This window comes from Quercus robur, chromosome 12 (assembly GCF_932294415.1).
Source record: "Quercus robur chromosome 12, dhQueRobu3.1, whole genome shotgun sequence".
Classification (NCBI taxonomy): Eukaryota; Viridiplantae; Streptophyta; class Magnoliopsida; order Fagales; family Fagaceae; genus Quercus; species Quercus robur.
In genome coordinates this window covers 17,810,299-17,836,733 of record NC_065545.1, presented here as the reverse complement: position 1 = coordinate 17,836,733, position 26,435 = coordinate 17,810,299, and the positions used below count along the sequence as shown (strand labels likewise).

Genomic DNA, 26,435 nt, shown 5'->3' with positions numbered 1-26,435 from the left:
AAGAATTACTCTGACACATTACTATCTTTATGTGTAATCATTTAGAAGAGATTAAACTTATCTCCTATCTCTTGGCTGTCGGCAAAGGTGGTGGTGGGGCAGTATGAATATGATAGGTTTTTATTTATTTATTTAATTTAGATAATTGAAATAATAGAAGGTATAAATTTAACATTTAATAAAATAGATAAATATGTTGTATGTTTTTATTTGTAGAGTATATAATGAAACAAGAAGAATGAGATATAAGATTTAGACTCATTATAAGATGCGTGCTTCCTATCGTTGTGCTTTGACCGATAATACTCATGCTTCAAATATTACTTTCCCATATATTCCCTCTTCAAATATTTCGCCTACTTTTTTAATTATTGTCAACAATACTCTTTTAAGCTTGAAAAAAAAAAGTCAACTATAATATAAGAAAATATTAGTAAATCTAATATAAAAGAGTTTTTGTGTAGTATAATTGGTTAGCATCTTTTATGTGTCTATAACATAAAATATATATTTGAATTTAATTAAAAAAATTAACGTACAACCCTTTTTTTTTTTTTTTTTTGAGAAACAAATGTACAACACTTAAAAAATTTAACTAAATTCTGTAACTAATTTATATAAAAAAAAAAAAAACTCTTTAAAAAAAACACTTGATGAAATTGAAGTAATCTTAAAAAAGAAATAGGAACAGCACAAAAATGCACTTTTTACAGGATATATTATATATAGATAAAAGAGTTTTTTTTTTTTTTTTTTGAGAAACATATATAGATAAAAGAGTTAGGCATTGTGTGACCCACCGAGAATACTTTTCCGTGTGAGAGCAAAACTGCATACCACCAATACCATAATTCCTGAACGAAAAGAGTCCATCCCAAGTTCCCCACTTTTCCACCGCTGGATAAGGAGAGAGATTCCAGGAAGACTTTGAATCTATCTCACAAACAAACAACAAACAAACCCAAACCCACCTTACTTTCTTTCTTATTTATCTCCTTTTCAAACTCTCTTTTAGCTCTGTGACTCACTCTCACAACAAAATATAAATATACAAACAGAGAGAGAGACTGCGCACACACAAACAGTCAAGAACCGCTCTCTTTCTTGAATTGATTCAGAGCAGTTCCCCTCTAAATCAATTTTGAGATCCTCCTCTTTCCATTCATACAGGTATATAATTATAATCCACTTCTTTATATATGTATGTATGTATGTTCTTTTTTTTATAATGCTACGATCTTTTTATGTAGTTATTTCATGTTAAGAAGAGGTATCTCTTCAGGTGTAAATTTCTTATCTTTTTTTTCTTGAGAAAAGAAATTTCCTTGTGAAACTGTTTTCCTAGGAAATAAATAAAAGTAGGGGGTCACTTGTTTTTTAGTATGTACCCATCAGCATATTAGATTTTGTTTTTCGGGATAAAACAGTGTACTACAGACTGCTACGTGAGATTTGTATATGGAGAGGATACACTGTAACTACCTAATTTAAACTGGATAACTCTGTTACCAATTTCACAAATGATAGGTCAACGTTTTTTTTTTTGGATAAATTATAGGTCAACTTTTAAGATTAGGCATCTTTTGATATTTTTAAGAATCCCATGTGTTAAAATTCTTTTATTTTAATTTTCTCCTGAAAAACAAATGATATTTGTATTATTTTTATTGTTATGTTTTCACAATTCTTTTTAGCGGGGCTGAAGATTAAATCTTTGGTTTTCAGGGAGTCAGAAAAATTTTCTGTTGGGGACAATGGCTGTTACTGTGAGACTCATGGCTACGATGGTAGCATTACTTGGTATAATTTCCTTCATAATTGGTGTCATTGCTGAAAACAAGAAGGTAAATATAAAACAAAATAAAATGAATGATGTGTAGTGTAGGAGGATTTATTCTTTCACTGCTCTCCCAAATGTTTTTTTTTATTATTATTAATGTACATTAGTTTTTTTCTGTAAAATGAAACTTGTTTGATCACTTTGTCTATGTATAAAGATAACTCAGACAGTGACATATGGTATCCAAGCCATTTTCCATTAAGTTTTCAACTGTGGTGTGTTCATCAATGGATTTGATGGTACTTTGGTGTCCTCCTAAGGAAATTCATTAGTTTTATTCAACTGCTTGAGTGTTGCAGTAAAATTATCTTCTTGATTTGTAGTCTACCTTCATAATTTTGCATTCCACAATGTAAAAACAACACCTGCAGTAGAAATTTCCAAGATGAAAAACATTCTAGTATACGGAAGTCAGCTACTTAGCAGTTCTACCCTAATACATTTAATGTAAGTTCCTTAGGTGGTATACAGTTTTTTTCCCCTCCTGTAAAAATAACTTCACAGACACACATAAATTCACAACATTTTTCACAACTTGCTTAGGTGTATTACCACTAACACCGCTTTCACATGAGCCTGACTATGACAGAAGAGAAGGTTGTAGAAAGGTCTTTTCAACTTTACTAATGTGAAACTTCTTTTATGTTGTGAAGGAATAGAGCAATAGGTTTGCATTTATAAAAATCATTGATAGCTGTAAAACAATTATGGAAATAAATTACTTTGTATACATGTCTTGACAAAACTGGTGAAAAATCATAATCAAGAACTTTGCTTAGGTTTATAAAGGATCATTCTTTATTAGTCTCCAAATGTTACATGGGTTGACAGGAAGTCGTATTCCTCAAGGGTCCATGAATTAATCAGGAGCACAGTGAGAGACATTTGTATCAAAGTAAAAGCGATAGTTTTCTATAACATTGATATATGATCTTTCTATTGCCCATGGTTTACTGTCTGCGTGTTTGTTCAAGCATATGGCTAGACAGCAAGATTTTTTTATTGCTTTTTGTTTCCCTTATATCACAAATCCAATTTTGATAATTCCTACCTTGTAGATCCATATGCCCTCTTTATTTATTTATTTATTTTTCACTATTTCTGTTAGAGGAACACTGTAAAGTACATTTCAGAGGAGTGAAAGAAGTGGATCACAACTAGCTCTGACCTTAGTTACTTATTTTTTTTATTTGATTTTGTCCATTAAGGCTAAATAGTCTTCATTTTTTTAATGGCTATTTTCCCCTTTGTTTACAGTCTAATTCTTTATCTCATTCTCTCTGGTGTCTACAGCCAGCAGCTGGAACTCCAATCCAAGGGAAAGATGTTGTTATCTGCAAGTATCCATCTGATCCAACTGTGGTTTTGGGGTATTTGTCTGCAGCATTTCTCATTGCGACTACTGTGGTTGGGTATTTCTCCCTGTTCTACCCTTACAAAGGAAAATCTGTTCCACAAGGTGCTTTGTTTAGAAGCACCAGTTTTGTGGTATTCTTCAACATTGCCATGTAAGCATACTTTTCTTGGTTCTCACTCTCCCACATTAGACAAAGCATTATCATGCTGATTTGTCATCCTTAACGGACAGTCATGTGCTCACAAACACACCAAGATGTTTTTGTTGGTTAGTTACGCACACTCAATGGTTCTTGAACCCACAACCTCACCCTCCATCCCATTATTATGGGGGAAGGGAATGACAATTGAGCTATAACTCATTGGTCAAACAGAAACATATTTATTGGGTCAAATTGGATACTTTTTCAGCCAGTAGACTAAGTAATTGAATCAAAAGGTATTTTGTTTGGACCTTTTTTAAAAAGAAAAAGCTAAACTTCAGCAGAACTATTAGTAAATTTGAACCTCAAAAAGGAGGTACTGTAGAAGAAATTTATTGTAATTAAAGCTGACCAAGGAAACTGAGGTATATTATCCAATGTGTACGTAGATGGTCATTTAATTTTGCAAGTTCATCCGTGTCAGATTCAACAAGCAGTAGTAGTAGGCTTTTGCTATTATATTGGTAAGGAAGGTTATGAAAGTTAAAAATACCTGTCTTCCATATGTTGTGGTCATTTTAATATGTTTTTGCAGCCTGTAACTATTAAGACTCTGTGGGGAAGGCATCCATTCCCCCTCACCAAATTGTATAAGAGAGGAGATCCAAAACATTCCCAATACTAGGTTGGATGAGAGGGCTGTCTCTGCCTCTTTCTTTCTTATTGTTTGCCATTTTAGTTTGGAGGCTAGCTTCTTGCAGTAAATCTGGATTTATCTGATGTCTTAGAGACACTCTATCTTTCCATTTTCACAGATGACAGTTTCATTAGTATAAAAGTAATATATAACTTAAGAAAGTAAAAATTACTGCCATTCAATTCGCTGTTGTGAAAACAGATCCAGACAAGGTGCTTGGACTGATGAACCAGTCACCCAGCTGCTCTGCTGATTGGATTAAACTATTGGAAAATCTAACCTTCAGTTGACTTGTATCAGCTGCCTTTTCATATGAGTCAATAATTTTGTTTTTCAATCTTATCACTTTTATCTGGAAGCCAGTAAGCCTCTTTGCTTAACATTTCCCTCACTCACCATTTTACTATCAATAGTTATTGGTTACAAGTTACAACTACACGTTTATTATTGTAGTCTTATGTCCATTTTTTCTCAAATGTATATTAAGTAATTGTCTAATATTAGATGGTCTGACTGGTAGCCTACCAGCAAAATTAATGTCAGTTGACTCACCTCTTGATCAGTTCACTATCCTGGTAGTGACTATATGAGTTTTGACTATTCAGCAAAAAAAAGAAGACGACCATATGAGTTTTGATATGGAGCTTTTAGGTACTTGGTAATCTTTGTAAAGAGGTTTGTTTAGTGTGATCATAGGCTGGTAGGGATATTTTTAAAGATATTCTTGGGACTCCAGATTTAATACTTCATTGTATTTGAGATGCTATTTTTTATTTAAACAAAATACAGTATCCTTTTCTCCAGCACCATATCTACGTAGTCTACCTTTAAATATTGGATAAAGTAGTTTACATCAAATAGTACTGCTACTACATTATATGTTTGATGCATCTTATCAAATTTCTTGCAACCAAGGTAGTTTTATATGGAACTGATTTCTATCTCTCCCTCTTTTGTTAAATGGTGGTGGTAAAAATACAGACTTACTGCTGGCTTAGCTGGAGCACTGCTCTTATGGCCAACAATCACAGAGCAACTTCACCTGTCACGCAATGTTCATCGCAATCTCAACACAGATTGCCCAACTGCCAAGACTGGTCTCCTCGGCGGTGGTGCTTTTTTATCCCTTGATTCATCCCTGCTCTGGTTGGTCGCCCTTATGTTAGCTGACAATGCTCGAGAGGACTACCTTGAAGAACATGAAAAGGATCGTGTGGGTCATGAGGCTGCAAAGGGCACAGTGTGAAGTATTGTGTAAGCCAGCCTGCTCTTTGGGTTTAGGCTTCTCCATTTGATGCATATAATAATCAGATTGTCATTGAACAACTTCATGGGATTGGAGCTTGATTGTAAAAACTAAATATTGTTCATAATAGTTCTGTTCTCTTTCATGTTTTCGATCTATAGTTGTGGATTGGCTTCTACTTTGTAGTACTAGAACGCATAATGGTTAATTAGGTGGAAACTATCATTGCTTCTTATTTCTCCCAAGTTTGAAATTTTCTGCTCTCTATATCAACTGAAAAGTGAAGCTGTTAGAAAAATATGAAATATTATTATTATTGATTCCAATTTTGAGGGCTTTAATTTTTCGCCTTCATTTAGTAGCGTTGGAAATAGGCTGCTCAGGGAGGTCGAGGAAATCCTCCGTTTCAAATAATGGCTTTCCTCTGATGGTGGTGCACTTTTAGCCCAAGTTCTTGGTATATCACTTCTACATTTATGGGTTTAATAATATTCATACTAGTGATCCTCAACTAAGTTTATTTTTGCTGCTTAAGACACCCATCTCAGTATAGTTTCTTGACCAACTTGTCTGTTTTGCCCTTAGATCTAATCATGAAATGACAATCACTCAACAACAAAACAGAGTCTCGAAAACTCAATTCTTTTATTTTCAAGCAGAGCACCAGTAAAAAGACCTTATCTTTTTCTTTTTTCTTCTTCCAATAAGTGAGGGATGAGATATTTGAGCACATGTTTTCCTCCATAAGGTCTAATTTTTGGCCAATTATATTTACTTTGCTCTACTCCCCCTCAATTCAAACAAGCCATAAAAGAACTGAGTAATCTAACCGAGTCATAAGGTTTTTTTTATGACAAATCGCTTATCTATATATATATATATATAACCGAAGCCTTTGCTGGTACCACAATTTTCCACGTCAGCACAATATTTAAAAAAGCACAATATTATATAAAACCGAAACCTTTGCTGGTACCACAATTTTCCACGTCAGCACAATATTTAAAAAAACAGAATATTTAAAAAAGCACAATATTTAAAAAATAATAAATAAATAAAAATTATAACTCCTCAAAACCCTAGCAACCTTACCCCTCTCTCAAGTTAAGAAATATAAAGTCACGGTTTCTGCAAACTCTCTCTTTCTCCAGACGTAGGAAGCCCTAAAGCATTCAAGATCTACAAAACCCTAGCAACCTTACCCCTCTCTCAAGTTAAGAAATATAAAGCCACGGTTTCTGCAAACTCTCTCTCTCCAGACGTAGGAAGCCCTAAAGCATTCAAGATCTACAACGCACGGTATAGATTTTAGCTTATAAAGTTCAGCTTTTGTAAGGTTAGTTTTGTTTATATATTAATTAATACATAGTATTTTGTTTACCATTGAATACTCATATAATCAATTTCCAATTCAGTGTTCAAGAATTAAACCAAAATTCTAACTGCGCTATCATAAAATATTATTATTAGTATGAATTTTATGGAGTTGCGGTGCTTAAGAATTAAACCAAAGTTCTTTTAAATTATTTATAATATTTTGTCCTCTGAAAATTTTATCTCTTTGATTTTAGTATATTGTGTTTCTTAAGCTATAGAGAGATTTTCTTTGGTTTCTGCAAACTCTCTCTCTCTCTCCAGATGTAGGAAGCCCTAAACGCACGATATAGCATTCAAGATCTACAACTCACGGTATAGATTTTAGCTTATAAAGTTCAGCTTTTGTAAGGTTAGTTTGTTTATATATTTAGTCCTTACGTTTAGGTTTATGTTTTAAGAGATTTATATATTACTACTATGTGGCTGAATTTCCCGTGACATCAGTTTTATGTTTTTAACCAAATACATCAAGAAAGCAAGAGAAGGCGCATAAATATTTAGTCCTTACGTTTAGGTTTAAGTTTAGGTTTTAAGAGATTTATATATTACTATTATGTGGCTGAATTTCCCGTGACATCAGTTTTATGTTTTTTTTTTTTTTTTTTTTTTTTTTTTTTTTTTTTAAATTTGTTTTATGTAAGGTTAGTTTGTTTACATCAGTTCTTTATCTCAAAGATAAGACTTTTATTTCTACCGCAATAACTATTTAGGTATGTATCCCTTGCAAGTACACATGAACTTAAATTGTCTTTTAATATATGCATGCTTTATTATTTTCTAATAGTTTTCCCGTGCATCGCACGGGTTAGCGACTAGTTTACCTTATAAAGGAGACTATACAATTTCTTTCAAATTCTTCCTGAATTGAATGTCTTATGTTATAGACAATTTGGGCTAACCGAGAGAAAACCATTTATCTCACTAGTAGGTCTTCTTTCCATTTTCTTAGTTTATACCGTCTTTATAGGGTCTAATATAGAAAAGGGAATGTTTTATAATTTCTAATACAAATGCAACTCTTTCCAACAAATCTATATCTATATAATATCTAAAAACTAAAATGTATCTTTTATTGTTGTTACGCTCTTGTTAAGCCACAACAACGTAGCATTTCGGTCCACTTTAGTCCATTCCAATTAATTTAATTTACTTCAATCCACTTCAGTCCAATTCGGTCTATTTTTGTCAATTTTAGTGTACTTACTTAAGAATAGGAAAATAAAGATTTGGGTTAAAAATGTCTATTCTAATTATGAATTTATTAAAAATATAGATCTCAAACTCATGCCAAATTCTATTAAATTTTAGCAATTTAATCTCAAATTCATTCCACATATATTTAATGAATCCAAACTCATTTCAAATGCATCTATTTATTTATTTTATTTTGCTAATTGGTTATAAATTTATTTCTTTTTCCTTTGCAAACCAAAGAGGCAAGACGAGGATTTGATTCATTTTAAAAATAGTAGAAGATAATAGCTGAATCACAAGATTCTTGGCCATTTTATGTAACTTTATTCTTTAGACCCTATTTGGTCAGCAAGTTCTAACACACATTTTCACATTTTAAACAACTTTACACATATTTTAACACATTTTTTCGCCTACACGTATATCAAAAACACCCAAACAACATTACTTAAACTCCTCTATCAAACGGTATCCCTCTGCAGATTTTGAAAACCAACTATGACTGGCAAGTGAGGTCAACAAATGTTTACTAATTTTTTTTAAAAAAAAACCAACACCACCAAAGAAAGCAATCTATGCCATTATCCATTTGGGAATTAATTGGGCCGAGCTTCAACCCGACCCGGAAAAGTGATTACCAAATTGGGTGAAACTGGAACCCGCCCGTACAAAAAAACCCTAGCTTTCAGGCGCTTATTTATACAACCAATCAAAAACCCTTACCAAAACCCTCTCTCACCTTTTCTTTCTTTCTTTCTCTTTCACATTTCCTTTTCAAGAATCTGTGTGTGTCTGATTCAAACCCAAAGAAAATGCCGCTAGGTGAAAGGTCAGGGGACAAGGAATCCCGCTACTGCGGTGTAGAGACGGAGTTCAACGATGACATGCCTCAGCTCTTGTCTCACAGTCTCTCTTCCGCTGGCTTCGACTTCGTCGTCGCTACTCTGGTTCGTATAATCGCTCATTTTCTTTTTCAATCGTTTCGATTCGAAGTATTATGTGTGTTTTGTGTTATGGTGGCCAATTAGCCAGTCACATACCAGCTTTAATGGCTGCAAAACTTTTTTGTGTGAATGGTCAGTAAGCTCACCTAAAGTAACGTTTTGTTAGTGGCCTTTTGATAGTGAAGCTACTGAACTATAGAGTTTCACTTTAGGGTTGGTAACTACATTTATATGGATTTTCTACTTTTGCTATGTTTTTGGGTATGAGTAGTTAGCAATGTGTGTGATAGTGAAGAAGAAAGGTTTATTACACTGAATTGGTTGATGGGTTTTCATAATGAGCTACTATGTCATAAGGCACTGTATGTTGATGTTGGGTCCAGATGAGAACTAGTAAAAGCTTTGCCAAAGTGAAAAATGTTGTGAAAATTGTTGTGTGTGTAGCATTTTGCCTTCGCAATTGTACTGAACCAACGATGTCTTATTGCCCAAAATTGTTTCCCAAGGCAACAACATAAAAAGATCATATTGTATATCAATCTTTGTGTGATGATCATGTTGTGCATGCTTAGTAATTTAACGAGGTCTTGGATGTTTTATTTGCTTCCGGTGGCTAATTAGCCAATCACATATAGCCGCATGGCTGTTGTTTTATGTGAATGGTCAGTAAGCTCACCAACAGTACTGTGTTGGTGGCCTTAGACGGTGAAGCAAAAATCTGGTTTCACCTTTTGGTTTTCAACTACATTCTTATATGTGTAATAATTGTGCTATGGCTTCTTTAAAACCCATCATCTGTTAGTAATGTCTTCCTGGAAAATACATGTTAACTATTTTCATTCTGCAGTATCTGATGCTTTTGACAGGTTATTAATATCGTAATGGTTTTTTAACTGGTTTATATAGCCAGTCAGATGCCAATAGTTCCTAATATTTACTCTTTTTTTTGTCATGAATTTAAAATAATTAGCAGTGTATTTCTCGATGCTTTGCATGATTGGAGCAATACTTAGTTCGATACAAAAATTCATAGTACAAGTTGATTGCTGTTTAACATTAATTCTAGTGGCTAGTTAGCCAGTCGCATATTGGCCGAATGTGTGATGTCATTGGTGGCCCTAGATGAGAGCCACTAAAAACTCTCCAACTCAACTGTTGAGAAGAATGTTGTGAAAATTATTGTAGATATAGCATTATTCCTTTGCAATTGTACCGAACCAAAGATGTCTTATCGCCCAAAATTTTTACCCAAGTTGACAACATAAAAAGATCATATTTTACATCATTCTTTGTGTGATGATCATGTTGTGCATGTTTGGTTATTTAATGAGGACTTGGATGATTTATTTGCTTCCGGTGGCTAATTAGCCAATCACGTATCATCGTATGGCTGTTATTTTATGTGAATGGTCAGTAAGCTCACCAATAATACTGCGTTGGTGGCCTTAGATGGTGAAGCAAAAGTCTGGTTTCACCTTTTGGCTTTCAACTACATTCTTATATGTGTAATAATCGTGCTATGGCTTCTTTGGAACCCTTCATCTGTTAGTACTGTCTTCCCAGAAAATACATGTTAGCCATTTTCACTATGCAGTATCTGATGCTTTTGACTGGTTATTAATAATGTAATGGTATTTGAACTGGTTTATATAGCCAGCCAGATACCAATAGTACCTAAGATTTACTTCTTTTTTTGGTCATGAATTTAAAATAATTAGCAGTGTATTTCCCAATGCTTTGCATGATTGGAGCAATATTTTGTTTGATACAAAAATTCATAGTGGAAGTTGATTGCTGTTTAACATTAATTCTAGTGGCTAGTTAGCCAGTCACATATTGGCTGAATGTGCGATTTCAGTGGCGGGCCCAGATGAGAACCACTAAAAGCCTTCCGACTCAGCTGTTGAGAAGAATGTTGTGAAAATTATTGTGGATGTAGCATTATTCCATTGCAATTGTACTGAACCAAAGATGTCTTATTGCCCAAAATTTTTACCCAAGGCGACAACATAAAAAGATCATATATTACATCATTCTTTGTGTGATGATCATGTTGTGCATGTTTAGTTATTTAATGAGGACTTGGATATTTCATTTGCTTCCGGTGGCTAATTAGCCAATCACATATAGCCAAATGGCTGTTATTTTATGTGAATGGTCAGTAAGCTCACCAATAGTACTGTGTTGGTGGCCTTAGACGGTGAAGCAAAAGTCTGGTTTCACCTTTTGGCTTTCAACTACATTCTTATATGTGTAATAATTGTGCTATGGTTTCTTTGGAACCCTTTATCTGTTAGTACTGTCTTCCCGGAAAATACATGTTAACCATTTTCATTGTGCAGTATCTGATGCTTTTGACTAGTTATTAATAACGTAATGGTATTAGAACTGGTTTATATAGCCAGCCAGATACCAATAGTACCTAAGATTTTACTCCTTTTTAGTTTTTTTTTTGTCATGAATTTAAAATAATTATCAGTGTATTTCTCGATGCTTTGCATGATTGGAGCAATACTTAGTTTGATACAAAAATTCATGGTAGAAGTTGATTGCTGTTTAACACTTATTCTAGTGACTAGTTAGCCAGTCACATATTGGCCAAATGTGTGAATGGTAGCATGCTCACCTATAGTAATGTGTTGCTAGCATCTAGTTGAAGTAAGACTCTGGTTTCACATAGGCTATTAACTACATTCTATGGTTTTTAACAGTAACGTAGTTCTGTTGTATGGCTGTTCTTATGCTATGCAAAAAGTTCTTCATGTACGATAGCAATTCCTACTGTATCAGAAATGGTCCACATTTGTTAAACTGTCAGTGGACAAAATTCTAAATATTTGTGGGTGTATGGTTTTGACAACTATTTACTCCCCGATGAATAATAATCAATGCACTTAACTCCCCCTGCCCCCACCCGCCCTCCAAGTCTAATTTAGTTCTATAAAAGGGGACATAAATGTTTGGAGTTTTCATTTTTCATCTTCTATTTGTCTACCACATTAGCCTTGCTCATCCTGGTAATCAATGTAGCTGTCCTCTGTAATTCTGAATGGTTTTTTGGTTGCTAATTCCCCATCCGTATATCTCACACTCCTAGCACATCTTCTTTGTCTCATATTTCATTTTCATTTCCTACATTTTTCTCTCTATGCATAAGTCAGCTCTGTGCTGCTCAAATACATCTTTAACTTATCTGCTGATGTAAGGGTCGTTCATGGTAAATCCAACTCCTAGCTCAAAAGGCACCTCCTTCCCCCAAAAGAAAAATGTAGAGGGTAAGGGCATGGGTTCAAAATCCATCGGGTAAACTTACCAATAAAAATAAGGATCATTCATGGTTTATTTATGAATGTATCTTGCCCTGAGCAAAGTCTAGAAATTGTTTGTTACAGTGATGTGTATTTTGGTTTTGGAGGGTGGATTCTAAGTTACATTTGGTGTAACTTCTTGTTATTATGACCATGCATGAATAAGTGTTTAAATTGAATGTTTGATAGCAACCATATCCAACAACAAAGCCTTAGTTCCATGGGGTTGGCAACTCATATCTCATTTTAAAGAGAAACTATCAAGAAACTGTAATTTTAAGTACTGTGTATTCTGTTTTGGTTGCTATTTGGTGAACAAGACAGGCATGGGTTGGAAATGTATTCCAACAATTGTTTTCAATAAATGTGGATTGTGCTAAAGCCTAACTGTTATTTCTGAGTGTTACAATAGTCAGTTTTACTCCTGTTGCATTTAGATCATACATATACTTATATTTGATCAAATGTATTCCAACAATTGTTTTCAATAAATGTGGATTGTGCTAAAGCCTAACTGTTATTTCTGAGTGTTACAATAGTCAGTTTTACTCCTGTTGCATTTAGATCATACATATACTTATATTTGATCAAAGTTCAATTCATTATTAGTCAAGCTTTATTTTGTGCTAGGAATAAAAGACACATTTTCTTGTATATTGAATACCCAATGCCTAGATATTTATATGACATCATGATGTAGATGGATCCTGCTTATCGGCCGAGCTTAATGCAAAAAGACAGTGGTGGATCTGGTGCTCTGCCATTTGCTGGGTCAGACTTGGTTTTGAGCCCATCCCAATGGAGTAGTCATGTAGTGGGTATGAATGTTCTAGACTACTTGAAAATTTACTGTTTCCTCATGGTTGGTTTGACATCATCCTTTTTCCCATCAAATTTCAAATTGTTTGTTGCATTCATCTTATTTGAGTTGCCTCCTGATATTTGTGAGACTGGAATGGGCTTTGACAGATCTTATATTTTTTTTATTTTGGTGGCTAGGTGGATCTGGTGCTCTGCCATTTTCTAGATCATACTGAACTAATGGACTTATGTACATTCTTCATTATCAATGGGGAATACATTGGAGTGTTTTCCAAAGCATTCAAGGAGTGTCAATGTACTTGTGTTTGTACTCAGTACACTATCCTTTAGATAGCTAAATAATTCAGGAATGAGTTGTTACTACTTAGATGGAGTTTATTGGGTGCTGAATGCCATCTGGGCTGTTTAAGACAATATTTTGATCTCTGTTTATTTTATGCCTTTACCATGGATTTTCATTTTTCAGTTTATTAATTGAACTTATTAGAGAGTAGGTTAATGAGCCTTAATTTTGGCATTTGAAGCCTTCACCAAGAAATGTTGGCATGGACACTGCATGGTTTTATTGTTTTTGTTGTAACCATTTGGCATTTTAAAACTTGGACTCCCTCAGTAAGTGGGCTCTTAACTTTTTTCAGGAAAAATTAGCTCGTGGATTGACTTGGACTCGGATGATGAGATCGTTCGAATGGATTCTGAAACCACTCTAAAGCAAGAAATAGCTTGGGCTTCTCATCTCTCCCTCCAGGTTTGCATCATGTTGATTATTTTATGTTCTGATGCACTTCAATGAGCATGGCTAGCTTTAGAACTATTCTCTCCTCCCCAAAAAACTGTAGGCTAGATGATGATGTCCATGACCATATAAAGGTACCTTAATACAATCCCATTTGGTTGAGACGTGCATTAATCAATATGGTTGCAGTAGCTTATCACAAAAAAATAAAATTCAATATTATTACTTTTTTCACCTATCAAAAAAGTAATATGTGATGTTGTGTTATGCTTTGACATGTGATGTGGTCCTTGTTAAAAAAAAAACTACTTTTATGATTAAAAGCTAAAGTTTTCAATGCTTACTTATATGCTGCAGGCATGCCTTCTTCCTACTCCCAAGGGAACATCCTGTGCAAATTATGCTAGGTGTGTGAATCAGATATTACAGGGCCTAAACAATATGCAGGTGCCACTCTTAATCCAAATTTATTTATAATATACATTTTTTTTTTGCCTTATAAAGTTTCTTTCTATCTCATTATTTCTCTGTTCTTATTGCTTCCTCTTAAAAGTTGTGGCTTAGGATTCCTTTGTTGAAGACTGATGATGACTCTATGGACGTAGACTCTAATAATTTGGTGAGTAGTCCTCTCCAATTGCACTTAATTCTTACCTTTGGATGATCTCTGTTTTACGCATTTATCAACCCAAATTAATAGTAAAACTAGATTTTTTTTTTGGTAAAAAATATGAATATGCTTCCAGCTTCTTGAAACTCTTTCTTTCCTTGACCCTTCCCCTTTTCTCTTTGGCTAATTTGTATACTTGGTCATCAAATCAAACTCTTTAGCAATAGTCCGCTGTCAATAAAAATGTGCCTAGCTGTGCTTAAAGTGCATACTGTAAAGTGCCAGAAGAAAAGCGCTTCTTACCCCTACCCCTAAAGTGAAGCGCATATTATTAAGGGCACCTAAAGTGCAAAAGGTGCATGCTTTTTTTCAAAATGCAAGGCGCTATGCACTTTCTGATTTTCTTGAAAGAGAAAATGCTTTCTCTGTTCCACATGAGTCTTTTGAAATGGCATGATTATCAATGAAAAATTAAAAACATAGTGTCAACCAATAATGTTCTTTATCTCATATTAAAGCTGGAAAGGTTTTTGATAAGAAAATGTTGAAGGTTATAAATGAAATTGAACTTCCACTTTATCTATCAAAAAAAAAAGAAATTGAACTTCCACTTTAAGAGAGTTTTTTATTTTATTTTAGGATAATCCATTAAGCTTAGGTTATCATTGTGGGATGCAGGGAAGAATCCATTAAAAAAAAAAAACTGTTGGCCCTCAACCAATTAAATTTTACTGTCGATTAATTATACCATCTCTATTACCATGGAATGTTTTCCCTTATATATCTAAATTTGTTGGATAAAGTCATGAAGAAGAAGAATTTAAAAAAACTTAAAGTAACCACATCATCTGCCTCCATTATATAGAGCTTGGGATGTGGTTCTGTTGTGCCTTATGTGGATCATTTGGAAGGAAGTACTTTTGTATTTTTTTTATTTGTTAAGTTATATGTGGATCATTTGTGTCCTTTTTGGGATGATTTGTGTTTGGAAGTAAAGAGAGTTGTCTTTTGGTAAATTAGCTCTAGCTCAAATGGTATCTCCATCCTTGTAAGTATAGGATGGAGTATGAAGTTCTGATTGGGTGCATCTGCAAGTGTACCATTGAAAAGAAAATAAAGAGACCTGTCTTTTTTTTAGAGCCTGCTTTGTGCTTATGTTGGCTTTTTTTTTTTGGGGGGGGGGGGGGGGGGGGTGGTTTAAGCAGTGTTGTTAAAAGCGCGCTTAAGTGCAGAGCCCTTGGGGCTTTTACCCTCTAAAGCGAAGCGCCCTCACAAAAGTGCGTTTTAAGCGCGCTTTTTTGAGCTTTTTGTAATTTTTTTTTTTTTAAATCCTTATTGATTTTTAGCCATTAGATCTAAATATGTTTGATATAAGCCATTGATTTAATATATAAAAACTAATAGTGTGGTGTGCTACCATACACCTAAGCCTATCTCTTTAAATATTTTTGAACTTTTAACCACAACCACACAAACAAACACTGAATCAGACACTCACAAAGATAACATTACTTAACATTCTAGTACTTTTTAGCCTTTGCCTTCTTGGTTTTATACTTCTATTTTGATTCAACCATGTAATGTAATCATGGCCATCAAATATCATGGTTGCATATATATTGTAAAGCACAATAGAATTATATAAATTATATGAAATGTTTTATTGTAATTTATATGATTAATTGATCACTTGATTGTTGTATTGATCATTAATAATTTTTTTTTAAATGTGCGCTTCACATCGATCAGGCACGTGCTTGTGCTTTGCGCTTTGCGTCTAGGCTCCAGGAGGCCTTTGTGCTTAAGTGCGCTTAGTGCTTTTAACAACACTAGGTTTAAGTTCATAGTCCAGTGGTAATGGCATCCTTTGTGGTGCCCCATGTCTATATTTCGAACACCTCCAACCCCTCCCCTGCTAGCTATATGAAAAAAATGTTTGTTTGCTTGGACTGAGCAGAGTAGAATAACTTTTAAATCTGTATAACGTCCTCTGCATGAACTTGAGGTTCTTTCTTTCCTACTCTTTTCACCCTTTGTGTGGATGATTGATTCTATCCCATTCGGCTTGTGTTCTTTTTTGACCTTCTTAGATTCTTATGAGCATCATGAGGCTATTTTTTGGTCCCCTTTTGGTGATTTTGATGACTATTTCATATAATGTGAATATTTGAAAAAGAACTGAGAATGATGATTGACTTACCTAACAATGAGCTTTTTATTTTGACTCATCATGAGACCTGAGGGTATTAGAAATTTGTAAGACATGGATGTTTTAGATGCATACTATGTTTTTGTTTACCACTTTATTTATGCCACACAGGTTGATTCCTGGGAGCTGTGGAATTCATTTCGGATGCTTTGTGAACATCACAGTCAGTTGTCAATTGCCCTTGATGTTTTGTGAGTTAAAGTCTATGATCCGTTGTATTTCTGTCAAGCTACTTTTCAGGATGTTGAACCAGATTACCAGTTTTTGTTCTCAGTATTTATTGTATTTGCTTGTTCATTAGGAGTTCACTACCTTCAGCAAACTCACTTGGTCGTTGGTTTGGAGAGTCTGTTAGAGCCGCTATTATTAATACCGATGTAATTATATCTTTAAGGTTTATTATGGTTTCCTTAAAAGATTATGCATACTGCTTGCTGCTTCACATGCATTGATGTTGTTGCCTTGCCAGTCTTTTCTAACGAATGCACGGGGTTATCCATGTTTGTCGAAGCGCCACCAGAAGCTAATTACTGGGTTTTTCAACCATGCTATACAGGTTTGTAGAACATATTTCAAATTTCCTTGACTCTTGTTATGTTCCTTTGAATAATTTTCCTTCTGGATACCACTTATATGTAGGGTTGTAAATGAATCGAGCTGTTAAACCACTCGGGCTCAGCTAAAAAAATGCTTGTTTTTGTTCATTTATTTAGCAAATGAGCAAAGCTCAAGCCTAACTTTAGGCCTGATTATCAAACAAGCTAAGCTCAAACATAATAATGTGCTCATAAACAAGTTTATGGGGCTCGATTCAAGTATATGTATTATTATAGGTTTATATGCATACATGTATAAAAAGATACTTGTATAGACTTGATATTGAATTTTTTAAGTTTCTAAATAAGTTTATAATATGTCAAATTATTATTTTTAATTTATTGATAACATAAATAACCCATTTTGTAATAAAGATTATATATAATTTTTAACAAAAGAAGGTTGGTAAATCTATTTTTTATAAGGTCATAAAGGAAAATCATTCTGTCTAATTAACTTAAGTAGCTTGTGAACAAGCTCATACTTGCTTGATATGAAAATGAACCAAGCTTTTGAACATGTAATCTAGTTTGGTAATGTGCTCGGCTTGTGTTTGAAAGAAAATTAAATGAACAACCTTGAACTTTTAATATTTGGCTTAGCTCAATGCGTTTACAGCCCTACTTATAAGTACTTTAAAACTTATCTGGTCTTTGTTTCCAATTTGGTTTCCAATTTGGAGTAAAAGTTCGAATCAGCAGTTCTTAGATCTTACAACTACTCCATCTCTTTTTAAATTTTCTAATATCTGTCCTCTAATATATCTTTTCTCAGATAGTCATATCTGGAAAACAAGTACACAGTCTTCCAAAGGGGAGTACAGATTTAGCTTCTAATCATAATGATAGTAGTTCTGATGGTGAGTACCTACCCATGATTAATAATTCTTTGATGCTAAATCCTGCTGGCAATTTTTTTGTAATTATTTCTTGAAAGGAAAATACAAATTATAATAATTATTGATATTTTATTCTGTTTCTTTCTGAGATGCTAATGATTTACTAGTGTTATGAGTAGTAGTCTATGACTTCATGTGTCATCTTGATTATCAAGATTTCTACCCATGATCTTCTGTAGAATGTCTTTATTATTTTTTAAATGGCTGTTAAGTAGTCTTGCCATTCAGGTGTACAGAGACATCCACTGAGGCCATATTTGGACTATGTTGGTTTTCTTTACCAAAGAATGGATCCACTTCCTGAGCAAGAACGATTTGAGGTAGTTTACTCTCTCTCTCTCTTACATACACAGAATGGTGGTATGTCTTTCTTTGTCATAAATTTTCTTTTGACCATCTTTATTTGTACTCCAGCTTGGTTACAGGGATTTTTTACAGTCACCCTTACAAGTAAGTTTTTTCTACCCACTGTTTATTTTCTGATATTGTCTTTCATTAGTATTTAAATCACGATTTTTCTCCTTCTTGTTGAAATGGTCAACTGTATATTGTCATTCTCGTGTGGGAATTTTTTATGTACTCATTATAGTAATTGCAAGCTGGGCGTTATCTATTTATTAAATGCAGCCTCTCATGGATAACCTTGAGGCTCAAACCTACGAGACATTTGAGAAAGATGCAGTGAAATACATTCAGGTATGACTAATTGTGAGTTCTGTTTGCCACAATCTTGTTTCATTCTTTTCACTGTGTAATCTGTTTAATTCCCCCCCCCCCCCCCCACGCGTCCCCCTCCCCCCTTAATTGTGATGTTTGTCAGTCCTGTTGCTAGGCAATTGTTTTTATGTCATTAGTAGGTGGAGTGATTATGGTTAGCAGTCCTGTGGTTGTGTGTTGTACTGGTATATGATTGCTAGAAAATAGCAACTAATGATATATTCGTTTGAATTAATATTCATTTTCTTATTATTTGCAGTACCAAAGGGCAATTTGTAAAGCTTTGCAAGACAGAGTTCCTGATGAAAAGGCGTCGGTGATAACCACTGTAAGTGACCCAGTCATTGGAATTTTTGCAATTTCTTTGATTTTGTTTATATACGTACATCATGCACCTCATTTGGTATTTGATAAAATGTAATGTGCTTGGGAAGCAAAGGTTCACATCATTGTATTTTTCATATGTGGCCAGGTATTGATGGTTGTAGGAGCAGGACGTGGACCTCTTGTTAGGGCATCATTACAGGTACATTACTCTAACTGCTGCTTGATTGGTTTTGGTTACACTATTTGTCTCTAGACTGCATTCTGCATGGTGAAAATTACATTGTTTTATTGAACTTTTATTTTTCTCCTGCTCTTATGTAGGCTGCAGAAGAAACTGGACGCAAGCTTAAAGTTTTTGCTGTGGAGAAAAATCCAAATGCAGTTGTTACACTACATGTGAGTTGCTCTTCTCTCTCTCGCTTCTGGTATTGCAGCCTGCTTACCTTGCCTAAGCTTTGATAGCATGCTGGGAATGTATGAACTGCAAACAATGTTCATATGGTAGGGCTATGCAGAAATAAAAGGTTTCAAGGCAATAACCGCTAGGAAATATAAGAAAGTTTCATATAATATTTTGGTTCAGCCTGATAGGTGATAAAGTGAGGGTAAACACAAATTTATTTGGGTTGCTCATTTAAATTGGATCAGATTATTTGTTGGAATTATGTGGTTGGCTGGATCATTCTGTGTGCCATGTATATCTTATATATATTAGATAACATATTGTATAATTTGCTTCTACAGCACCCCTTTTACTAGTCTTGTGGCATTTTTTGGAGCAGAGTTTAGTCAAACTAGAGGGCTGGGAAAGCATTGTTACCATAGTTTCCTGCGATATGCGTCACTGGGATGCTCCTGAGAAAGCTGATATTTTGGTATGTGCGTGTTGCCATGGTAAATCAATTTTATATCTACCTCCTCTTATGGCTGCTTCTTATTTGTGCCTTCTGTTGTTCTTAGGTTAGTGAACTGCTAGGATCTTTTGGTGACAATGAGCTGTCTCCTGAGTGCCTTGATGGAGCCCAGAGGTTTTTGAAGGATGATGGGATTTCAATACCGTCATCGTAAGTATATTATTTTCAAGTCTTTGGATTTTATACTTAAAAAAGAGTTTAATATTGTTATATTTTTTACAAATTTATCTCTCTGATAATTTGGATGGGTGATTGCTTGCTTTTTACTAAATGGTTGGCCTGCACAAAGGAAAGATAGATGGCTACCATTTGATGACTAATGGGAGAATGGAGATCTTCTGTGCTAGTGGATGCTTACGTAGACAGTCAAAAAATTTGTTAAGTAAATTGTCCCACATTGCTTAAGAGAGTGTGTTGCGTGTAGTATAACTTGCCTCACCCTCCCTTAAAAGTTACCATGACTTTTGAGTGGAGTTGTGGTGTATTTTTGTATTAGAACCCCTTTCCCTCTCCCCTGTGTGTGTGTGTTTGTTTCTAAAAAAAAAAAATATATATATATATACAGAAATTCTTTTCCTTTGTGTTCCCATATTTTTTCTCTTTGGCTGTTATTCAACCCTATGGATTTAGGCTTTATGCTCAACTGACATTAGTTTCATTCAGTTTTTTTATAGTTTCAATAGATTTTATCCATTTGAGATTCAAATAAACAGAATTTATTCCCTCAGCTTGATTTGATGATCAGAGCCATTTGACCTGAGCATCATCATCATTATTATTTTGGTGTGGAGAACATGTGTGAATGTACCTGTACAAAGCATCTAGTGTGATTGTGATGCAAGACTATTATTTGAAACATTTCTTTTACTAGATGGACCAATCAGATATTGTGTATCAAGATTTTATTTCTGATGCTGCATGTCTTGGTATTATTGTAAGTTACATTTTCAATTTAGATAGACAGTAGTCGAAATTGTATTGCTTTTGATGTCTACATTGCCAATAAATATTTACATTGTAAAACCCCAACTGAACAGTTGCCTTTCTCAAGTAGTCCAAACAATAGTGGTTATACGAGTCTTGGCATTCAGCTGGCAAGAAAAATTGTTCTCTTACCAAAGTCCATCTTTTGTCAGTTGGTCCATGGGTCCCCAATCTTTCATGGAGTGGAAGCCCATTTATCCACCAACGATCTGAGTCTTGTTGAGCAAAACCTAAGTTGGTTGATGTTCTTGATACCCGCAGTAGTATATTTACATCATATGCTTTTACTAAATTAAGATACCCCTCTTTCAGGTACACAAGTTTCATACAACCAGTGACAGCTTCAAAACTGTATAATGATGTATGCCCCTTGTTTTTGTGGTCTAAAATTTCCACTATTCAGTTATTCAAGCATTTTATCTAAACTGGTTCTAGTTTTGCTGCAGGTTAAGTTACATAAAGATGTTGTGCACTTTGAAACTGCTTACGTTGTTAAACTGCACAATGTAGCAAGGCTTGCCCCTACTCAACCTGTGAGTTTTTCCTTCAGATGACATACTACCTCTAATGTGTAAACAATATTTAGCCTATGCTTGTTTGTTATAGTGATTGATTAAAATAATTTTTAAATATTTTTAAAAGAGCTGTTCTTTCATGTCATCTCCTATGAAACTTGATATTGATTGGTATCTTCAACTGGTATTTCTTTCCATTTGCGTAGGTCTTTACATTTACTCATCCAAATCAGCCAACTATGAAAAGCAATCAGCGTTACAAGAAGCTTCAGTTTGAGATACCCAGTGATACAGGATCAGCCATGGTGCATGGTATGTTGTTAGAATTATAGTTAAATGACCATTTCCTAATAGATTAAGCTTTAGGAAGAATTGGTAGTTTATCATGGTGTTAGAGTGAGATCCTGAGTTTGATCCCTATCTCCACTCTACCTCCCATTTAAAAAGTTGAATATCCCACATGTTGGGCTCCACTTATTAAGAGGGAATCTAGGCCCACATGTAAGGTGGAGTGTTAGAATTATAATTAAATGATTAAATTCATCAATTCCTAACGATTTAAGCTTTTGGAGAATCTGTAATTTATCAAATGTGATGGCTAATGTATCTGAAGATAAATTTTCCAGATCAATTCATATTGCTCATGAACTTGTGTTTGTGGACATTGCCCTTTTACTCCTATGAATAAGAAGCTGGTATTCAGACAACAATGCTGAACCAGTGTAGTAAAATTTCAAAATAGTAGCATAGGCTAAGAAGCATGTTGTTGCCTGTTGGAGTCCAGGTGACAGGTGATGTCCAGCCGTTACTTAGAAGGAATATATATTTTGATGGACTCAACACAGTTAAACCTTATTATTTGACCCCTGTAGTTGAAGATAAAATGTGATGCATGCAATTCAAATTTGGAATATATATATTTCTTGAACTTTATCCTGTGTTGTTATTGATGAATTTTAGAGGCGAGTGTTGGCGTTGTTTGAAGATATGCTAGGTAGACTAAGAAAGGTTGATGGGTGGTTCTATCGACAGAATATTCAGCTCCACTAATGAATTGGGTTTTATTTTTTGAACATTATTCTCAATCTCTCTTTGTTAACAGTATTAATAGATCATCTCTTATTTGTGCTAATCAATAATCATATTGGGAGTTAATCATTATTTGTTTGCTAAAGATTTAGAATGATGAATTCTGTCTGACTTGTGCGATGTAATTGACATTGGTCAATCTGACTTTAAACCTCACCAGTGCCAGTATAGGCCTTGTCTCCTCCTACTTTTAAGCCTGCCTCTCTCTGATGTGGGTATGGGATATTTTTTTTTTTTTTTTTTTTGAATGGAAGATATAGATGGGTATGGGATAATTTGACCCCAAGAACTACCTCAATCTCTCAAAACTCCTATACCACCTGCGCCAGGGCCTAGGGGCAGAATGCCCTTCATCCACACTTTATTATTTGTTTTGTTTGTGGTTTTAGTCTTTTAGATGAAATCATTTTTTTAATTCCCTCAATATGGCCAGTGATGATGCTGGAGATCTTTTATCTTAATTTCCCATGAGATAAATCAGATTGAACTCTTTCTTGCACCTGATTCACAGGATTTGCTGGCTATTTTGATGCAACATTATACAAAGATGTACATCTTGGTATTGAACCATCAACGGCAACACCAAACATGTTCAGCTGGTATGACATTTGATTCTCTTTTAATTTATTTGCAAGGCACTTTTCACTTGAAGCTTATCATCCTTCATTTAGTGCCCTGGAATTGATATTAATAGCTCAAATATGCAGATGTTGGGATCTCCCCTTGTTTTATTCCAATCAATACAATGTATTTTAAATGTCTGTATTTGTCATCAACTACAGTTTGACCTTTTTTGGGTTATTAAACATGAGTGAGGGAGTTTGCTTATTATCCGGTTTAGGTGAAATATTACCATATTTTTACTTAACAGAAAATTAAAAGAGTATCCATAAACTGTATAGCAAAGGAACTGCTCATGATGAAGCTGACTATATGATGAATTATATTTATAAGTAATCCTTAGAAGAAAAAGCTCGAAAGGGGACCCTGCAGTGAATTATGTAGATGTCTCTTTTCTGAATGCCTGCCTGTTGATTGTGTCCTTTTACTCAGGTTTGCAATATTTTTCCCGCTGAGGACACCGGTGTTTGTGTGTGCTGGTTCTTCTCTCGAAGTACATTTCTGGCGCTGTTGTGGTCCTACCAAGGTATAACTTATTATTATTATTATTATTGCATCACTGTCTAGGATTTATTATTAGGGGAACAATGAAAACTCAAAAGGCAGCTTCTGTCTATCAATTATTATATCAATCTTTTTTTTTTTTTTTTTTAATGTATTGCTGGTTTCAAGGTGTTACAAATCGATGTTTAAATGGAAAATTTTGGATAATTCCTGATGACGGTTTCTTGTTCTGGTTTTTGTGAAACTGGCAGGTTTGGTATGAATGGGGTGTTACATCTCCCTGCCAGTCTCCCATTCACAACAGCAATGGACGATCATATTGGGTTGGGCTGTAGGATTTCTTGATTCCACATATTGATACTTAAAACCATGCAATGTTCAGGAAGAAGCCAGTTCAAGGTTTGGTCTGTCAAGAGCAAGACGTGTTTAAATCTGTCCAAGGTATATTTGGTCAACTGGTTACTCTGCTTCTCAGACCTTGGTGAAGTATATCCAGTTGCTTTCACATACCACTGGAGCTGATTCCTGTATTCATAGTATCAGTCAATAGTGCTGTACACTAATGTACAAGACTATTAAGATTGCTCTCTTGTGTGTCAGCACATTGATTTTCTTTTACACAGGGAAATTGTATTCCTCCTCAATAGTTTTGAGTGGTGTTTTAAAAAATAGCATGGCTAGCATGCTCCGTAGACAAACAGAGGGTTTGGTTTTTACCATATAGTACACTGCTACCTGATATTATACCGACTTCTCGACATTAGATGAATTAGTGAATTTGCCTATGTAAGCTAGTAGGGCAAAAGTTAAGAACTGTTACTTGGGTGTAGAATAGTAGGGATTCCAATTAAAATTAAATTCAAACGTTTGAATTTAATTGGAAAACGTAATGTATTGCACCTAAAGAACTGTACTTATATTTTATCCAAGCACATTTACATGTAGATGTTTTTTGTTCTGGGCAAATTGCAGAAAGACATATTTGGGTCAATTGTTGACGGATTTCCTGTACTATCAATTTTGTGTTATTAACCTTTGAGGTACTGCATAATTGAAAATTGACCCCTGCGCAAGATACGTTTATTATTAAAAAAAAAAAATCAAGAAAAGTAAAGGTTAATAAAAAAAATCATTCTTAATTTTAAAATAAAATTAACAAATACTCATTTTAATTATAATGAAAATAAAAATGTTCTCAAGCATAAATATATTTTTTTTTATTAAAAAAGAAAAACTGTTATAGGTCTGAAAATGAGAGGAACAAATCAAATTACAATCTTTATTATTATTATTATTATTCTAATATCTACAATTGAATCGGATCTGGGGAAAAAAAAGTTTACATTGAATTTCAATCACAAGCTAATATGCATCCCAAATCGGCCATCAACCTACCACCCTCACCAATCAAGCATTCGAACAAAGGCAACCAACCCAAGCCTTTAAAATTAAACATCAAAACCCATCACCCACACTGATCACTCCAACAAAAGAAAGAAATAAAAATGTCTCATTTAAATAACCTCGTCGTCAAGCTTTTTCAGTCCCATCAGAAAGGACAAATACCAGAACCAATCGCCGCTAACCAAAATTCCACAAAATAATTTTTGTTGTTGTATTTTCAGTGTCTATTTTATTATTATTAAATTTTGAATATATAATATGAATATTTTGTGGTTACATTAAATGGTTACATTCTCTTTAGAAATAAGAGTAGGTAATCCACTAAATTACAAGATTATTGGGCACTGCACTCATGAATTATTAAAATAATTTAGTTTATTAACTGTTAGAAAATTTTAATTTTGATAAAACTTTACTAATTTAAGATATTTAAAATTATACTTTAACTTAATTAAAAGAAATCAAGAAATTTAAAATAAACTTCAACGTTTATTTTAATTATTATTATAATTTTATAATTTAGGCCAAAATATAAAAATTATCCCAGAGATTCAGGTTAATGCCAATTACTACCAAAGCTTTTGAAAAATATCTAATTTGCTCTCTAAGCACAAATGTCATTTAACATTATTTGAAAATTTTTATGCTCCTACTTCCTTCTCTATCTCTAGCTATTATTTGTTTACCATATGCTATGTAGACACTATCATGTGCATATATTTACCATAATGTAGTTATTTTGTGACCAGTGAAATCAAGATAAGCTCTTAGAAAGGTAGCAGATAACTTGGAGGAGTAATGAACTTTTAAACGGTGTTAATTGTTGTCTGTGTATAGGAAACAAATAATTTTTTTTTTTTTTGGGAAAAATCATGCTAATACTTAGTCTTAGCCCAAAGGTGGTTTTTCCGTTTTTGTATTTATCCCTATATTTTAATATAATAAATCTTTTTTAATTATTTATTTATAAAAATTAAATGAATATTGTAGGGATAAGGGCCCAAAATTATATATTGGGTCTTGAGCCTTGACCGAGGATGTTGATTGGTTCGAGAATGAATAAACAGTAATGAGGGTGTTAAACTTAGAGTCCCATGAGCATGTGGCAAATGGAAAGATTGGGGGAGGTTGTCCTCCTTGGATTAGCGAAGTATAGACCAAATGTATATCCTATCGTTCAAAGTGACCTTCCAGGAAATTTCACTAATAGGAACGTGCATTATGAATGTACAAGAGGGATGGAAACTCGAAAATATCTAAAGAAAAGGCTGCTGCAACCGCATTAAATACTCTGTAGCTAACTTTCTGGCTGCATTAATGTGGAGAAGATCACAGAACAGTGCTGCCTGGGCTACCCCAACTCATAGAGGGCCTGAGGGGGTG

At 34.1% G+C, this 26,435-nt stretch overlaps 2 protein-coding genes across 4 annotated transcripts; both read left to right on the top strand.

The window, feature by feature from the left end:
* Window positions 1–803: 803 nt before the first annotated feature.
* Window positions 804–5,517, top strand: LOC126708819 (uncharacterized). The gene is made up of 4 exons (XM_050408781.1): window positions 804–1,170; window positions 1,726–1,844; window positions 3,134–3,348; window positions 5,018–5,517. The coding sequence occupies exons 2-4, from the start codon at window positions 1,755–1,757 to the stop codon at window positions 5,280–5,282; spliced, it is 570 nt and encodes a 189-aa protein (XP_050264738.1). The 5' UTR covers window positions 804–1,170; window positions 1,726–1,754; the 3' UTR covers window positions 5,283–5,517.
* A 3,042-nt stretch (window positions 5,518–8,559) lies between these two features.
* LOC126708044 (protein arginine N-methyltransferase 1.5) lies at window positions 8,560–24,606 on the top strand. Of its 3 annotated transcripts, none has more exons than XM_050407865.1 (23): window positions 8,560–8,800; window positions 12,806–12,923; window positions 13,566–13,675; window positions 14,021–14,110; window positions 14,217–14,282; window positions 16,594–16,673; window positions 16,784–16,859; window positions 16,952–17,038; window positions 17,854–17,938; window positions 18,206–18,297; window positions 18,392–18,427; window positions 18,605–18,673; window positions 18,954–19,022; window positions 19,167–19,220; window positions 19,343–19,417; window positions 19,804–19,896; window positions 19,982–20,085; window positions 21,232–21,280; window positions 21,366–21,452; window positions 21,641–21,746; window positions 23,035–23,122; window positions 23,577–23,670; window positions 23,900–24,606. In XM_050407865.1, the coding sequence occupies exons 1-23, from the start codon at window positions 8,666–8,668 to the stop codon at window positions 23,981–23,983; spliced, it is 1,947 nt and encodes a 648-aa protein (XP_050263822.1). In that variant the 5' UTR covers window positions 8,560–8,665; the 3' UTR covers window positions 23,984–24,606. The 3 variants fall into 3 exon arrangements, with proteins under 3 accessions (XP_050263822.1, XP_050263824.1, XP_050263823.1); XM_050407866.1 differs by lacking the exon at window positions 8,560–8,800 and adding an exon at window positions 13,105–13,222; XM_050407867.1 differs by lacking the exon at window positions 12,806–12,923 and having other exon boundaries at window positions 8,665–8,800.
* The last annotated feature ends 1,829 nt before the right edge of the window (window positions 24,607–26,435 follow it).

Bases quoted from the DNA above. Each gene is read 5' to 3' on its own strand.
- LOC126708819 (XM_050408781.1), top strand. From the start codon at position 1,755: ATGGCTGTTACTGTGAGACTCATGGCTACGATGGTAGCATTACTTGGT. The intron at 1,845-3,133 runs GTAAATATAAAA...TGGTGTCTACAG, and splicing joins TCATTGCTGAAAACAAGAAG to CCAGCAGCTGGAACTCCAAT. The intron at 3,349-5,017 runs GTAAGCATACTT...GTAAAAATACAG, and splicing joins GTATTCTTCAACATTGCCAT to ACTTACTGCTGGCTTAGCTG.
- LOC126708044 (XM_050407865.1), top strand. From the start codon at position 8,666: ATGCCGCTAGGTGAAAGGTCAGGGGACAAGGAATCCCGCTACTGCGGT. The intron at 14,283-16,593 runs GTGAGTAGTCCT...TATGCCACACAG, and splicing joins ACGTAGACTCTAATAATTTG to GTTGATTCCTGGGAGCTGTG. The intron at 20,086-21,231 runs GTAAGTATATTA...CCCCTCTTTCAG, and splicing joins GGGATTTCAATACCGTCATC to GTACACAAGTTTCATACAAC.